This window comes from Mus caroli, chromosome 10 (assembly GCF_900094665.2).
Source record: "Mus caroli chromosome 10, CAROLI_EIJ_v1.1, whole genome shotgun sequence".
Taxonomy (NCBI): domain Eukaryota; kingdom Metazoa; phylum Chordata; class Mammalia; order Rodentia; family Muridae; genus Mus; species Mus caroli.
The window spans coordinates 80,717,825-80,735,332 of record NC_034579.1 but is presented as its reverse complement, the minus strand read 5'-3'; the positions used below and the strand labels follow the sequence as shown (position 1 = coordinate 80,735,332).

Sequence of the window (17,508 nt, the reverse complement as noted above, 5' to 3'; positions counted from 1 at the left end):
TGACTCTCCACAGTGGGGCGCAGGATGAAGGGAGGCCTCTTTCTTCACAGTTGTGATTCCAGTGTGCATACCTGCTTGTTCTGTGCACGCCACCTGTATGGAGAACAACACATGTGTGTGTAACTTGAATTACGAAGGTGACGGAATCACATGCACAGGTGAGGCCTCTTTGTTTACTTGGGAAACAGGAGCAGGAACAGGAGAGGAGCAGGGTGTGGTCACAGCAGCTGGGCTGCACCCTGACCCTTCCACTGTCTGCTCGGGCGTTCTGTGGCAATGCCTATCCTCTCTCGGACTCCACTGTCTGCTCGGGCCTCTGCGACAACGCCCATCCTCTCTCGGACTCTTTTCATCAATGGTTTGCTTGCAGTTACTCTGCCTACCTCCCAAGCCACAGTTTAAAATTTTTTAAATTGCTTTGCAAAACAAGATGTACTTGTATTTCATAGTATTTTCCTAACTCAACAAGTAATCAGTGTTGCTTGGAAAGTTCAGACGCTGACTACAGCATTAAGATGACAAAGTAAAGACTGAAGGCCACCTATCTTCCGGCCCGTTACCCTGTCTGTCAGCGAGAGGGAACCCAGCGCCTTTCAAACACTAGGCAAGCCCTCTGCCACTGAGTTACAGCCAGCATGAGCACTGCCAGTCCACTAGTGGTTTAGGTGTGTGTCTGGCACACAAGGTCTCAGGTTTAAAGGTGCACAAATGAAGAAAATGTTTATTCTGTCTTGTTTAGGAGTTTGAAGGGAGGCCTTCAGAGCTAGCACACTTAGGCTGTAGGATAGAGAAGGGGAAGAAGGAGACAAACCTCCATCCCTTTAGGAACACAACCCAAATGGCAAAAATCAGATCTTCTGCCATCCTATTGGCTAGCACTTGTCATATGTCGTACCTCGCTGCAAGAGAGCTGGGAGGTGCCACCATCTCATTAGGCAAGTCATAGCACAGCCCACCTATACCTCTGTTTACAACAGAAGAAGAAGGGCGGGGTGAGCAATCTCAGCCATATATATTTTCTGAAGTTTTCTATGAGCAAGACTCATAAATAATAGATATATTGTCATACCTGCCCTTTTGTAGCCCAGACCCACCAGCATAGGGATGGTGGTACCTACAGTGGGCTAACATGGTGCCCTCTCATATTAACCATCCATCAAGACAATCTCTCACAGGCATGGCCACAAGTCAGTCAGATCTGGATCTGAGCAGTGTCTCAACTGAGACTCACTCAAATGATTCTAACTGTCAACTTAACCAGGACATGGGCAGACAGATGGACACACACACACACACACACACACACACGACATGGGAGGGAGGAAGAGAGGGAGGGAGGGAGGGAGGGAGGAAGAGAGAGACCTAACAGTAAAACCCCCAATTCATTCTAAAAATTACCAAAGCTATCCTGATTATATGATAAGTCTGTCATAAGGACATGAGTCATATACAAGCTAGTAGAGAGCCAACAGATCATGGGGACCAAAGACATAGACATGTGATGACTGTCTTACCCATCCACTGTAAGAGTCTGACGGGTGGCCCCAGACAGTGGCGCATGAAACCCTCCACCCTTTCTCTTGCAGTCGTGGATTTCTGCAAACAGAACAATGGGGGCTGTGCGAAGGTCGCCAAGTGCTCCCAAAAGGGCACACAAGTCTCCTGCAGCTGCCAGAAGGGCTACAAGGGGGATGGCCACAGCTGCACAGAGATAGACACCTGTGCAGACGGTGTCAATGGTGGATGTCATGAGCATGCTACCTGCAGGATGACGGGCCCAGTGAGTGTCATTTCCCTGGGGACATTTAGGATAGCAGCCCTTTGCGCCCACTTAGGCCTAGTGTCCTCAGCTACCTGGCCTCTGCTTCCCCTCTGGCCTCTGCTGCACCATCTTTCCCATCTCGGTGTGTTTCTAGTGAAAGTCAGTGTATTCTCAGCAGAAAAGGATATCATGTCAGATTTAGTGAAATCCACGTAAGGGCTATTGTTTAGTTCATAGGACTATACCAACACCACTTCTTAGCTTCCACTAAGCTAGACAAGACCCTCGTGTTAAGGGAAGGCAATAGGCCATAGAGCAGTTGCGGGTCCTCAACCTTCCTAACACTGCAACTATTTGATAGTTAATCATGTTGTGGTGACCCCTAACCACAAAGCTATTTTTATTGCTACTTTATAACTGCAGTTTTACTGCTGTTATGAACCATAATATAAATATCTGTGTTTTATCTTGGTCTTAGGTGACCCCTGCGAAAGGATTGTTTGATGCCCTCCCCCAGGGGTCATGACCCACAGGTTGAGAGCCACTGCTAAAAAGGGTTTTATCTCTCTCTCCTCTCCTCTCTTCTCCTCTCCTCTCCTCTCCTCTCCTCTCCTCTCCTCTCCTCTCCTCTCCTCTCCTTTCCTTTCCTACTTCCCTATAAGTCTATCATGACTCCAGATATAAAGTTTATTAAGACAAAATAAGTTGGAAATAAACAGCTAAACAATCTTCAGGAATTGAGTCAGTGCCCCCATTTCTTTGTTGGGAAGAGAGCCGAGGACACAGTGCCCCATGCCAGTTAGGAACAGATTTACAGCGAGGCAGCCTTTGAGACTTGCTCTGAACATGTACAGTAGGTAGCTGGAGCTCTCCTGCTTGGAGTCTCTGAGCCTCAGTTTCCCCACATGAAGCAAGCCTAACAACAGAGACATCATGGCATTCATAACATTAAGTGTGGACACTCTCTAATTGGACCAGTGGTCCCAAAGCAACAAAGGAGGACTGTGGCAGGTGACAGAGACAGAGAAAGGTGGGCAAAAGATGCTTCCTGCAGGTCACTTTGCGGGAGGACGTCTCTGAGAAAGCAACCCTTATACTAATGGCAGCCTATCACCACTAGCCTGCACAAGCCCAAGACAGCCTTTATCCCGCTTGCATTACCCGGGCACAGTGCCTTTCTGAACTGCTCCTGTGCCTGATGCATGTCCTCTGGTGCTTGGGATCATGGGGGGCTTTTCACGGTTTCCTGCCCTCTTCCCACAGGGCAAGCAGAAGTGTGAATGTAAAAGTCACTATGTCGGGGATGGATGGGACTGTGAGCCTGAACAGCTGCCCCTTGACCGCTGCTTACAGGACAACGGACAGTGCCACCCAGACGCCAACTGTGTGGACCTTCACTTCCAGGGTCAGTGTGGCTGAGACCTTGGCCCAAAGCACCTATCTCTTCAGGCTTGTGTGCAGGAGAGAAAAGAAAGATGAAACAAAAACTAAAGAACCCACACATTATCCAGGCTCAGTGAGGCAGGAGAATCACCTCACAATGGACCTTAAAGGCTAGAACCAGTGGGCTCAAAGGACCTTCTCAGGGTTTCCCTCTCCCATGTTGCTAACAAGCCTCACAACCATTGGCTGGAATTGAGTCTGGAAAGTACAGCTTAGTGTGGTTGATAACAAAGAGGCTGTCACTCACGGCAGTAGTTTCTTACCAGCTCTTTGCTCCTCACACAGTGCCTGGCATATACCACAGGCCCTTCTGAGGATGATTTGAATGGCATATAACAAATTCACAGGCCTATACAACTCAACACAAGAAATTAAAAGCCACAATACGGGCGGCAGGGGGGACGTGTGGGTACAACATGTTGAAACTCCATAGAGAGAAATCACAGAGCCCACGGAGTTCAGAGCCAGAGTAGAGAGGGGCCTTCAGTGGTCTCATATATAGGGGTTTTATATATATATATATATATATATATATATATATANANATANATATATATATATATNTNTATATATATATATATATATANAGAGAGAGAGAGAGAGAGAGAGAGAGAGAGAGAGATCTCACAATAAATCTTCCTTTAAAAACAGAGGGGGTGGGCATGATACTAAATGCCTTTAATCACAACACTCATGAGGCAGAGGTAGTTAGATTTCTGTGAGTTTGAGTCAGTCTGGTCTATATAAAAAATTCCAGGCCAGACAGGACTACATAATGAGACCCTGTCTCAAAAAAATAAAAATAAATAAAAATAAAAAACAAAAACATATATAAATAAAAGCTACCCTTTTTTTCAGATAGGGAAGGGAAATCTATCTTGTGGCTTTTCCAGAGATATGCAGTAGAGGCCTAGGACTCCAGCAGAAACTCAACAAATGCCTGGATTGGGTCAAACCAGAGAACATGGGGGAGAAATTTGTACCTGAAGAAGAATAGACAGCAGGAAGATTGTAGTTGGTTAGGGGAGAAGGCTGCATAGTCACCACTGCTCCACATGTGCCCAGGAGCTACAGAGGCCAGAAGAGGGTGTTGGGTCCCTTGGAACAGTTGTGCGCTGCTGTCTGGCACTGCTCTAAAAGAGTAGCTAGTGCTCTTAACTCCTAAGCCATCTCTCCAGCCCTGTTTCTATAATTAATAGGAATAAATACTTCAAATGATGAGCTACAACTTGAAGGGCAAGTGGTTTCCCAGGGTACTCTGGGCTACAGTTGGGAAAAGTGGCTTCCCAGGATACCCTGGGCTACAGTTGGCCTGTACCTTAGAAGCCCTTCTATGTCTTGCTTCAATCCCTGCCAGTCAAGCCAGCTGACTTCATAATCTCTCTCCTCTTCTAGACACTACTGTTGGTGTATTCCACCTACGCTCCCCACTGGGCCAGTACAAACTGACATTTGACAAAGCCAAAGAGGCCTGCGCCAAGGAAGCTGCATCCATAGCCACCTACAACCAGCTCTCCTATGCCCAGAAGGTAAGTTCCCAATGAAGCAGAAGCCTCAGGCAGAGCAGACAGGGAGGGTGTGCAGGCTAAAAGCTGGAGAAAATTCCCGTGACTGGCGTCTTAGAACCAAGCGCAAGAAACTCCTGAAGCAAAGCAAAGAGTTCGTCATGTCGTAAGTCAGGCAGCTGCTGTGTGCCCGGCACTGTGTGGGGGTCATGCTGTCATCCTTACCACATCCCTGGAGATAGATGTCACTCCTTCTGTTTTACTCATAGGGAAACTGGGGCTCAGAAAGGTTAAATGAAATATCCATCCTCACCCAGAGGTGGCACATCCCAGAGGCAGAGTGAAGTGCAGATATCACAGAGGAAGGCCAGTAAGGCAAGAACCACAGCCTGGGCAGGGCCTCTCTGAAGTCACAAAACAGTCAAAGCCCAGCATAAAGGAATGGCTCTCAAAGCCTCTGGAACCAGATGCCACTTGGAAAAGGCATCACCAAGAAGCTGCATGCTGGTCCTTCCAAAGGAACAAAGCTTCCGTTGCAGGGATCTGGCTTCTAAGGGGGACTGAATCTTGATCGAGTGATTGAAGCCACTGAAACCTGTGTATGCCCAGGTGGTGTGCTGAAGGCACTCCACATTCTATCACTTTCGATACACTGGGTGTCTCTGGATCTCCTGGGTGTTTGCTCGATGACTTTGTGCAACTTACTTTGTCTTGCCTCAGTCGTCTTTTTTTTAAATAACTTTTTGATAATTTCAGACATAAGTACCATATTTACATCATTTCTGCCCTTCTTCCCTGCCACCAACTCTTCCAATGTCCCCAAAACTCCATTTGAAATTTATGACTTCTTCAATTATTGTTTTGCACGCACGCATGTGCATACACACACACCCTGCTGAGTCCATTTACTGTTGCTCACATGAGTATTATATGAGCTGACCACATGGGTTTTGGAAACTGACCAGGGAGCTCATAATTAGAGAAAAATAATTCTCCTTCTCTCCACAGCCATTAACTGCCTGTAGCTCTTCGTCTAGCGATGGGGCCTTGTGAGATGTCCCTCATTCACGTTGTCATGACAACTGGTGTGATCATGCAGGTCTTATTCAGGCAACCATATTGTTGTGAGGTCATGGATGTAGGTTCCCTAGCATATACAGAGACACTTTTCTCTCTGATCTTAGAGTCTTTCTACCCCTCTTCCACTAAGCCTTAGGTATATGAGCTGGGTTGTAGATGTATCAACAGATGCTGGGCACCTCGCAGTCACGTGTTTGCTGTTTTTAATCAGTTATTGATCTCTGTAATAGTCTCCATCTGCTGTAAAGTGAAGTGTCTTAATGAGGTGTGAGAGGCTATGCTTACCAATATGTATAATGATAAGTATTTAGACTACAGTTAGAAATTATACTAGTGTAAAACAGTGACTATAGTGGGTTCTCCTCAGGTGTCCATGGCCTCAGTAGCCACAAGTAGGCTAGGTTTGCAGCACCAGTCAGTGAATTTCCTATTGAGCAGGCCCTAAGTCCAATTAGAAAGCCCCTGGTTACATGTACCATCCTCGCACCTTTGGAAATAGCTTGCCATGCTAATTGTGGTGGCTTACAAGCTTTTTATCTGGGTAGGACCACTGATTGCTTTCCCCCCTTGGCAGCTTCCAATGCTCTAAGAGCTGGTTCTCGGGTTGGAGAGATGGCTCAGCAGTTAGTTAAGAGCATGGACTGCTCCTCCAGAGGTCCTGAGTTCAATTTCCAGCAACCACATGGTGGCTCACATGGGGTCTGGTGCTCTCTTCTGGTGTGTGTGAAGAGAGAAATGGTGGTGCACTCATATGTATAAAATAAATAAATAAATCGTAAAAAAAAAAAAAAAAAAAAAAAAGAGCTGGTTCTCGGGAAGGAGGTCTCCAAGTCAGTTCTAGTTTGATTCTTCCAAGTCTTATGTCCAAATAAGTGTCTTCAACAAGGGGCTCTTACCCCCAGGTTCTGGGAAACAAGCAAAAGCAATCACAAAAGCCTATCTTGTTTCGGGGGCTTCTGGACCTCACTGATCAACAGTGGGATCCCATGCCTGACACTGGGAGTTTCGTAGTTGATTATAGTTTCTGGGCAAACATTATCACCCTAAACTTCAATCATCTTTATTATCTGATAGGGATTTTAAAATTACAGCCACACAGGGTTGAAGGTGATGGTGATGATGAATTAGAATTATGTCATCAACCAGAGTTCTGCTTTATTCATAAGCATTTGCCCTGGGGTAAATGGCTGGAAGTAAATCCCTTCTCAAAATAGAAGCATGAAAGTCCTGGGCACAGAGAGCAAGAGAGTACCGTGGTCATTCATCCAACAGCTTGATGGACAGAAATTTAGTGACCTACTATGTTCCAGGTTCTAGTGTAGAACCCATAGAGTGCACAGTCTGGGTAGGGATCAGAACTAACCAAATGACTCCACAGCAAACAAGATGTTACAAATAATCCAGCCATTTCCCTGTCTCTGCAGGCCAAGTATCACCTCTGCTCAGCTGGCTGGCTGGAGAGTGGGCGGGTTGCCTACCCCACGATCTACGCCTCTAAGAAATGTGGTGCAAACGTTGTTGGGATTGTAGACTACGGAACCAGGACCAACAAGAGTGAAATGTGGGACGTCTTCTGTTACAGAATGAAAGGTCATTGCCCATCCACTGCAGGCTCTCTGCCTGGACAGCCGATCCCCAAGAGTGAGCAAAGTGGCCCAAGCCTCACCTTACTGGGCGTGGCCCTGTGCCTTTCCTTCCAGATGTTAACTGCACCTGCAAGGCAGGCTACGTGGGTGATGGCTTCTCGTGCAATGGAAACCTGCTGCAAGTCCTCATGTCCATCCCCTCACTCACGAACTTCCTGACAGTATGTACCCTGTCTGCCTCTGTTCTCACCTATAAAATGGAGGTTCTGATGGCAGCAGCCTCCTGGGATGGTTGTGGTCTTTAAACATGTTGGTATTTTGACAGTGTAAGCATGTGGATTGGTAAAGATCTTTTCCCAATCTGTCGGTTGCCTTTTGGTCTCATTGATAGTATCCTTTGCCTTACAGTTTTACAATTTTCTGAGGTCCCATTTGTTGATTCTTGATCTTACAGCACAAGCCATCTGTTTAGGAATCTTTCCCCTGTGCCCATATCTTTGAGGCTCTTCCCCACTTTCTCCTCTATAAGTTTCAGTGTCTCTGGTTTTATGTGGAGTTCTTTGATCCACTTAGACTTGAGCTTTGTACAAGGAGATAAGAATGGATCAATTCATGTCTTCCTGGGAGAACATGAGTGAGTGTTATGCTAAAATCACAGCCCAAGATAATTTGTTATGCAGTAACACAGAATGGATACATCCTTTGGCATCTGGATATGGGGGTGGAGCTTACATGACAGATGTCTAAAAGAGGCAGAAAGAATTCTAAGGAGAATATCTGAATTACCTTGAGAGACTGATACTAGAAATTTAGGTTTTAGTATCACTACCTGTGAAGGCTCAGAAGGNGGTGAGAAACTTTATTTCAAAACCAGAAGAAAGGGAAAATCCTTGGGTAAATGCAAAACTCTATGAAATTGTCTCCTCCTGTTATATGATATACAGAGTTTGTAAGTGATGACTTTGGAGTTCATAGGTGATGGATTTGGTTATAGAGCTAAAAGAACACTTCCCAGCAATGTGCTGGTGTCATGGATTTCATCTAGTTGCCTACAGTGAAATTTGATAGAGAAAAATTAAGGTAAAAATTGTTAAATGAAGAGGAGCCAGAAGTAGATTAATCTGAAAAACTTTCAATTTCTCTAAGTGGAAAAAAATACTAAAATTAAAACTGACGCAAAATAAAATCTGAAAAAAAAAATGGATCAATTCATCAATGCAATGCAGATATGCCTGTGTTTGCATCTAAAATGGTTTAAGAAACTGACCAAACCAAAGTAAATAGCATGCAATTTCTTATATCAATAGCACATCATATCAGAAGCAAATGGACACATTTTTGTCCGTCCACAGAGTCAGAATTTATTAACAGTAAATTCACAAGCTGTGTCCATTTTATTGGCTGTAATTTACCATGTAGTCAATTATAGTCTTGATAATATGACCACTGTCAACCACAGGTTCTTTTATTCTACCATCAATACTCTTAGGCCATCTATTATACTTCACACACTAATACACACACATGCACATGACAGACTGGCTACAAAAGAGGCCACAAAGCTCAAAGAGGCCTTATGGAAGGCAGAGGTCTGACTCAGTGCCCAGGCACCTCAAGTGGTTAGATATTAAAAGAACCCGATGACAGAGACTGGAAGGCAGCCTGGAGGCTCAAGGCAGGTGAGGCTCACGGTTGGGCAAGTCCGGCTGAACTGTAACTGAATGGGCCTCAGTAAACAAGAGGGACTACCCTGAGCTGAAGACCTGAAACAGTCTGGCATTCTCTGCCCATCAATCATGAGATGCATGCACTGTGCTAGATGGCTGGATGACAGATCAGTGAGGACCAGTGTTAGATGTCTCTTCTTTTATGGGTGAGGAGGTTGTGTCTACATCAAGAGGATGCATCATAAGTACCCAGGCGGTTCCCTTTCACATGTATGAATGAGTTGTTCATCAGCCTGTGCATCATGGCTCCTGCTCGACAGATGGTGGTGTCTTTGTGCATCCGTGAGATGCAGAACCACCCTGCCAATGGGTTTACACTCAGCATGGAGCCAGCTGCTGCTCTGTAAGATGAAGCAGTCACCCATGGCAGGACACAAGCACTGTCTCAGACAATGTGCAGTGGAGCAGTACCCAGAGCATCTTAGGACTGTAGGACTCATTAGGATGTTAGCCATCCCGATACTCTGCCAAGGCCAGTGATAGGAAGTACAAAGGAAGTCAGACTTTAGCCTAGCAAAAGGGTATTCTCAGAGGCTTCTCCAGCTTCTCCAGCCACCCCAGCTCCCACACCATGGTAGACCATCTGACACTTTTTTCTGTTCTCCAGGAGGTGCTGGTTTTTTCCAGGAGCTCAGCCCAAGGCCGGGCGTTTTTGAAACACCTGACTGACCTGTCCATCAGTGGCACCCTGTTTGTGCCACAGAACAGTGGGCTACCGAAAAATAAGGTGAGTGGAATTCCTTGTGCCTACACTTTAGCCAGGAGTGTTACCTGTCACTACCATAACAGGGTACAAATCACTCCACCAGGCATAACGGTGCAGGCCTGTCATCCCAGCACTTAGGAAGGAAAAATAACAGACAAACAACAGTCCCTGCCCTGATACAGTGGTTGACAGTTATCCAGCACACATCTGCTGAGCGGCCGCTGCTTCTGGTCTCCGCACCGTCAGCAGTCCCGGCTGGCCTGGTGATGGCTCTGCCCTACGGGGTTCTCACAACCAAGCAGCCTAACCCTGTCACGGCCACGGCAAGGAGCAGGAGTGCAGAGTGCTGCTTGGTCCTCTGTTCACATTTGCCAAGGAGTCACCAACCAACAGCTCACAAGGCTGGGCCCAAACTCAGGGAAGGAGATAAGGGGCCAGAGGCAAGGATCCAGGGAGGAGAGAAGCGTTGGGGCCCCTGGTGAAGTGAGTCTGACACGCCAACCTTCCACATGATGTGGTCCAAAGAGGACTTGTCCAGCTCAGCCCTGGAGGCTGACCAGCAGGATGTGAGCTCCAGGTACTACCCAATCACAGGGCTGGAGAGAGATGCCTCTGCCTGCCTGGTATGCACAATAGACGCCTCCAGGAAACTCGCTTTAGAGAATGAAAATGGCTTCCCTTGCGCTAATTCTTTATGAGCCTTGGGAATGACCCCAAACACCCAAGAAGGCCTCACTATGTCCAGCTGTTGCCCAGACCTAAGACTGTTCATGTGCTTTGTTTCTCTTAGAGCCTGTCTGGGCGGGACATTGAGCACCACCTCACTAATGTCAACGTCTCCTTTTACGATGACCTTGTCAATGGTACCGTCCTGAAGACTAGGCTGGGAAGCCAACTGCTCATCACCTCCAGCCAGGACCAGCTCCACCAAGTATGAAAAGTCCTCTGGGTTTATTGAGAGACCTAGAAAAAAATATCTGCAAAGCTCCAGGCATGAGTAGACACGTGATTGATGTCAACTATTATAATGTGACCCCAGCTTTAAATCCACAGGCCAGGGTGATATTAATGCAAACTGTGGCTGTGACATCATATCCCCCCAGGTCACCCCCCAGAGCCTTGGGAATAGGCTGGTCTCGAGATCTGAGTAATGAGTCTTGGTATGAAACACCATCACCCAGCCAGAGAAAGGAAACTATTTTGAAGATGCTTTGTTCTCTCCCTTTGTTTCAGTCAGTTTGTTATTCTATCTCAAGCATTAACACTTGAGCTTCCAAGTCAGATGAGCCAGGAATGAACCTCTGCCTCTCGTTAGCTGTAAGGACTTAGCCTACCCAGCTTTTCTGAGCTCAGTTTCTTCATCTGATAAATAGGGACAAGGGTGAAAATGTTAATGATGACGGTGGTGGTAGTGATGGTGGCGGTTTTGAGGACCACGGTGACTGTGAACTCTAATCCATAGGCTGTCAGGGGTCCAGTCATTCAGAGTTTGTAATGTAGAAACACTGGGCCTGACAGGATGAGTCCTAAGTGGCAGTGCTTTAGACGAGCCCCCTTCAACCTCTGTGCACATCCAAGCCACCCGAAGTCTGTTAGAATATGACTGTCACTCCACAGGTTGGACGTGGCCTCAGTGACACCTACACCACAAGCTAGCGCTTACACATTGTTTAACACCTCTCACCTAGAGGTGTGGTGTGACCCAGAGCCTCCGGATTTACCACTTACTGCTCAGGCACTCTTGGGCAGGCCAGTTTCCTTCTGGTAGCTCATCTGTCACATATGGGTTGGAGCAATAAGCCCAAAGGTCTCTCTGCAGCCCTCGGGTCAGCTTGTTTGGTGGCACAAAGCCAATGGGTATTTGACAGTACACAGGAGAGGCTCTTAGATCTGAGAAGCCAAGTGGAAAACCTGCCTGTGTGGGGCAAGGGGAAAGCGGCTGTGGATCTCATGCACTCTCTTCCGGTTCCCCAGGAGACCAGGTTCGTGGATGGAAGAGCCATTCTGCAGTGGGACATCATTGCCTCCAACGGGCTTCTCCATATCATTTCCGAACCTTTGAAAGCACCTCCCATAGCCACAGTGAGTGCTCAGACTCCTGACGAGGAGCCGAAAACCCCCAAGTCAAACATGCACTCCCTGGAAGTCCATGAGCTGGAAAACCCCCAAGTCGAACACGCATCCCCAGAACCCAGAACCCCACCAGCTAGTTTGCTGATCCAAAGGGAAAGATGAGTCAGGGGACCCAGCGGGAGGGAAGTGAGAAGGGCTAAACTCTGATTTCTCTGAGTGTCTCTGAAGCCCAGTTTTCTCAGCTACAGTGTGTGCTGAGGGGTTGGCTCACAGCACTTCCCCGTCCTGGGGAGACTGCATGGAGAAACGCTGAGCCCTTAAAGCAGTTGCTGGCACAGTCTGCATGCTCCAGAAAGGCTGGCTATGGTTATTCTTAGTATCCTAACACTCTACCAGGAGCACATAGAAAGTTCCATAGCATGTCGGTTGTGCAAATAAGCTCCAAACAAGACTAGCTTTAAAGCCTATTCTATTCCTAGAAAGCTACAGTTTGGACAAGTATTTATCCTCTCTGCCTCAGTTTCCCCATATAAAAAATGGGGGAAATGGCATCTGTATCTCTTCAGGTTGTTATACTAGGCCCCGGCAGTGATAAGGCCTAGAACTGTGTGCATTTGACATTGTTTTTTGAGTCACTCCAAGGTGCCTGGGCAAGCGAGGGTAAACTCAGACATCTTCTCTGGGGAAGTTTTAGAACTGAGCCCTTTCCTGTCTCTGTGCAGACAGCTGCCCACTCTGGCCTGGGAACAGGCATATTCTGTGCTGTCGTCCTGGTTATTGGTGTGATTGCTCTGGTTGCCTACTTCTACTTCCGGCTAAACCAGAGAACAACTGGCTTCCGGCGTTTTGAGGTAAGGGGTGGGGGGAATGGGAAAGGGATGGTGGGGTTGCCTTTTGTGTGTTTCTGTGCATGTAAAGGTAGTACATCCCTGTGACCGAGTGCTCTGCAGGCTGATGTGGCAGGATCAGGGTGTGTGTGTGTGTGTTTGTGTTTGTGTTTGTATATGTATACACACACATACATGCATACATACATACATACATACATACATATATACATACCTGAGGTTGTCCTCTGGCATCCATATGCATGTACACACATTGGCACAACACCAAATGTCCAAGACTGAGTTATTTACAAAGAGCCTGAGTTTATTGACTTGTGGCTCTGGAGACTGGGAAGCCCAAGACCAGGGGCTGGATGACTTGGCTTCCGACAAGGGTCTCATGCCAACTCAGCTCACAGCAGAAAGCTAAAATGTTAACTAGAGAAGTGCAGAAGCAGCAAGGCCCAGGGACAGACTCATTCATTACCAAGCCAGCAACTGTGACACCTGGAAAAGAGTGCTGCAGTACACGAGAGGCAGCCCCTCAGCCCTTACGGGCTGCGCCTCCCACAGTCAGTCCACACAGCGGGTTCTGGAGGAACACACATCAGGTACACCCCGACAGCCAGCTCCAGGAGCTAGGCTAGCTCAAAGATGTCCTTCCCCCAGAGCTGGTGTTTGGTTATAGCAATGAGAATAACCACCCCACCCATGCTCCTGCCTCCTGGGGGGAGTCCCTAGACAGGTGCCCAACTTAGTGGGCACAGGAGTTGAGACTGGCCCTGAGGGCTGGGGATCAGAGTCAAACACCCGCAGAGCCTCATTCTCAAGCCAGAAAATCTCATTTCATTCTCTGTGCAGAGTTGAGTCTGCCTCACATCATCAGTAAGCTTTGGAGCTGACCATGGGGTGGTCCATGTGTCAGTCACTTTTCTGTTACCATGGTAACGTAATACCATAATGAAGCTAAGTGGAAGAAAAGTTAGCTTGTGGTTCTAACTCATGGTCACTTGGTGACATGGTCACTTGGTAACTTGGCCTTTGGATCTGTGGCAAGGCAGCATATTGTAGCAGGAACACATAGCCGAGTACTTCATGGTGGCTAGAGAGTAAAGAGATAGGAAGAAGATGGGGCCAGGGTTCCCAAGTCCCCTTCATGGGCACACCCCTCAGATACCAAACTTTGTCCCACTAGGCCCCACCTCCTAAAGGTCCCACAGACTCTCAAGAATGCTAGGGGTGGGGTCCAGACTTTAACCCAGAGCCTTTGCAAGACACATCTCCAGACGTGCAGCAGCTGAGCATCCTTCCTTGTGGACTCTACTCTTCACTGGTCTCCTTTCCACTCTCAGAGGATGCTGTGTAGCGCCCTCAGGCAGCAGCCCACGCCTTCCAGAAGATAGCTTGCCTGTTTATAAGCTCAGAGGCAACTGTCTAAAATATCTATTACTATAACCAAAACACTACAACCAGATCACGTACAGCCTAGAGGTCTGTTCAGCTCACAGATCTGAAAGCTGGGTGATCTGAAACCATGTGGCCACCCCTGGTAAGGGCTCTCTTGCTACAGGGGAAACTGTCCAAATTCCCTACACAGTGCAGAGAATGAACTAGGGTGACAGGGCCAAGTCCTGGCTAAGAGTCACAATCCCACTGGCTCACACTTCACCCACTGTGCACTTTGACCTCAACCAAAGGTCCTGCAGATAGCACAGCACAACCAAGTTTCTGCCCACCTAAATAGATCAAAAGGGGACTTAAATTTCAAGGCATGCGTGGGTGAGAACATTCAAAGCATCATGTTTGAATATGGAAAACAAGTATACATCTCATAGATAACCTTTCCAAGTTCAGGAATGACCACACAACTCCAGGGTAACAAGAGGCTCAACAATGCTTACAGTAAGAGAATTGGCAGCATAGGCCATGGGGACATTTCTGGGGTGTAGAGATGTCCTATGGGCCAGATTGGGAGACACACCTGGTCAGATATGTAAGCTGTCCCATGGGCCCAGTGCCTTCTCTCACACGTCAGTCATCTCAACAGTGTTGCTGAGAAGTCTCCCGAGAAGAATGGCTCAGGGACAGGGACAGTCCTGCCTCTCAACCCTTGCCATTCTCTTTCTGAACAGACAGAAGATGACATTGACGCCTTGGCCTTTGGCAAGCAGCAGCCTGAAAGTATCGCAAACCCTTTGTATGAGGCCTCAACGCCAGCACCCCCCGAGCCCTCCTGTGACCCCTTCACCGTGAGTTTGCGCTTCACTCTAGGCCAGGGTTCATCTGGGGTACAGAATGCCACCTTCTGGCAGAGATCAGTGGAGCTACCCCGTGGGAAGAGCACCCTTCTAGAATGTCTCAGACAGCAAGCCGAGGAGCCACTTGCCTGTTCAGAATCCCCATCTTTTCAGGTAGATGGCAGAAGCCCCAAACCAGAGGCTGCCTCGCCTCCACCATATGGGGGTGGGGAGGGGTGTTACTCGCAGAAGTAAGCCTGCAGAAAGTTGTTCCCTTAGCTATGCCCTTATCAACTCTGCCTAGGCAGAGCCACTTCTTGCTTGGGCAGATTGAGGAGGTCTTTAACGGATGCTCAGATCTAGTCTTCCCATGAGCCATTCATGTATTAAGTTGATGAGGCTTCAGGTTGGGAGCACTCTGACTTTAACCCGATGTAACCCTATGGAGGGCACCCCATTCACATTGAATGGGAAAGGTCATCTTTATAAGTTCTGGACTGAGAAGCCAGGGAAAGGCATTTTCCCCTTACATAACCACGAAGAACCTTAACAACCAGTGTACCGGCTGTCCTTGTCTGACTAGCACACCACCCACGTTGGCTGTTTTCTTTCAGCAAAGGCAGCGTTGTAGTCTTGGCTTATATGGACTAACAGCCCTTCTGCAGCAGTAACCAAAGCCAGATGGCTGCTGTCAGTGTGGTGTTTAGAACACATATTTCTCCTACAAATCATAGTATAGTTCAGTTTTTAAAATATGACTCTGAAAATCCCATTAAATATAGTATTTATTTACTAATCGAGACAAGGTCCTGCTCTGTAGCCTTGACGGGCCTAGAACTTACTATATAGAACAGGCTTTCCAGAACTCAGAGATTCACCTCCTTCTGTCTCTCAAGTGCTGGGATAAGAGGTGTGTGTCACCATAGCTGTCTGTGTAGTTGAATTTTTGCAGGTTGTCACTAAAACACTACAAAGCTTTCTTACAAAACACTTTAAGACGCTTTACTGCAATAGCTGCAAACCCCGAGTCCACACCCTGTCGGGATTCGTATGTGTGGTAGCCAACAGAATTACCTTCACAGTAGGTGGAAAAATAAACACATCACGGCTTAACCTCCATACCCTTCCCATATTTTGCCTTAAGGGCACCTTCAGCTTTAAGCATGACAGAGTCACCCAAAGCAAAGGGACATTTCTAGAGGCAGGATTCAGTTCAACTTCAGTCAGAACCAGTGGCCCAAAGGCTCTAGTACCAGGACTCCTGAGCCCAGGACACCAACAGGCTACACTCTCTGCCTTTTCTACCTGCCCATCTCTGTACATCCCAAACAGAAACCTCTGCTAACCAATGCTGCTTGTCAAAGCTAATGACAGCACTCTGGCAGGGAGTAGGGTGTCCTGAGTTCAGCATCTCAAAGGCTTGCAGTCATCATGCTTCAGTACCTTCAGTATGAAGGAGTGTCTATAACTCTATTAATCACCAGTGGCTAGGCGTTAAATGGCTAACCCTCACACCTTCCTTGGGACCTAAGTACTCCTATAGTACTGATAGAGACAGGGAAGCAATATTGACAAGCACACAGGCAACTTCAAGCAGCAAAACTTCAAGCATGTATGGGCCCAGCATAAGCAGCCCTAACCAGCACCCACCCCCACCGCCAGACCTCACGTGAGGCAGCAGGATGAGGGAAGGCTCCAGTGACCACGCATGCTTTAGGCCCACCCAGCCCCTGTCTGAAGCAGCACCATGAGCAAAGGTTCAGTGAGGCCCCAGAGCAGAGCAGTGTTCCCCCTGGAGGGATGCAGGAGGAGAGGCATTCCGAACCCTAGCATCACTGCCCTCTTTCTTCCAGGATGCTGGAGAACAGGAGCTGGAGAACAGTGACCCTCTGGGGGCACTGAGGTCCTGATGTGAGAAGCCAGCCAACAGCCACAGCCACGTGTGCTCTGAGCCATCATAGTTACACGGTGACTCCCCTACTCCAGCTGTCACTTGGATCATTTGTTTTAAAGTATGATAACTCAGAAGCCATACCTCACCCCTCTGGTTAGTCTGGGGTTGTCGCCATGGGTAAGGGGCCATGTTTCCAGGACACCAGGAGACCTGTCTCCTCTGGGCCTTCACTGTGGCTCTCTGCACGTTCCAGATGGTGCTTGGTCTGTTCTGCCCTATCTGAACTGTAAGCACCAAAGGCAAGGCTTCACCCCATATGTTCTGTATTCCAGTACCCAGAAGTACCTGCCACACGGGTGCGCTCAATAAATGTGAGAACAGAAAATGTCACTGTATACCTAGAAGGTGTCAAACTATGAAAGCAAAATATGCTGGGCGGTGGTGGTGCACCCCTTTAATCCCAGGCACTTGGGAGGCAGAGGCAGGCAGATTTCTGAGTTCAAGGCCAGTTTGGTCTACTGAGTGAGTTCCAGGACAGCCAGGGATACACAGAGAAACTGTCTCAAAAAACAAAACAAAGCAAAACAAAACAAAACAAACAAACAAAAAAACAAAAATAAAAAAAGAAGAAGAAAGCAAAATATACTTACCAAGGCTAATTAGAGCCC

At 47.6% G+C, this 17,508-nt stretch overlaps 1 protein-coding gene across 1 annotated transcript in view; it reads left to right on the top strand.

The window, feature by feature from the left end:
- Positions 1-17,235, top strand: part of Stab2 (stabilin 2) — a 169,965-nt gene extending 152,730 nt beyond the window's left edge. Inside the window, exons 58-69 of the mRNA XM_021173976.2 lie at positions 51-158; positions 1,587-1,780; positions 3,026-3,167; positions 4,601-4,734; positions 7,215-7,380; positions 7,491-7,597; positions 9,711-9,830; positions 10,600-10,740; positions 11,784-11,891; positions 12,605-12,733; positions 14,842-14,958; positions 16,800-17,235. Of these exons, the coding sequence (XP_021029635.1) occupies positions 51-158; positions 1,587-1,780; positions 3,026-3,167; positions 4,601-4,734; positions 7,215-7,380; positions 7,491-7,597; positions 9,711-9,830; positions 10,600-10,740; positions 11,784-11,891; positions 12,605-12,733; positions 14,842-14,958; positions 16,800-16,856 (1,523 nt within the window). The 3' untranslated portion in view covers positions 16,857-17,235. The remainder of the gene's footprint in view (positions 1-50; positions 159-1,586; positions 1,781-3,025; positions 3,168-4,600; positions 4,735-7,214; positions 7,381-7,490; positions 7,598-9,710; positions 9,831-10,599; positions 10,741-11,783; positions 11,892-12,604; positions 12,734-14,841; positions 14,959-16,799) is intronic.
- The last annotated feature ends 273 nt before the right edge of the window (positions 17,236-17,508 follow it).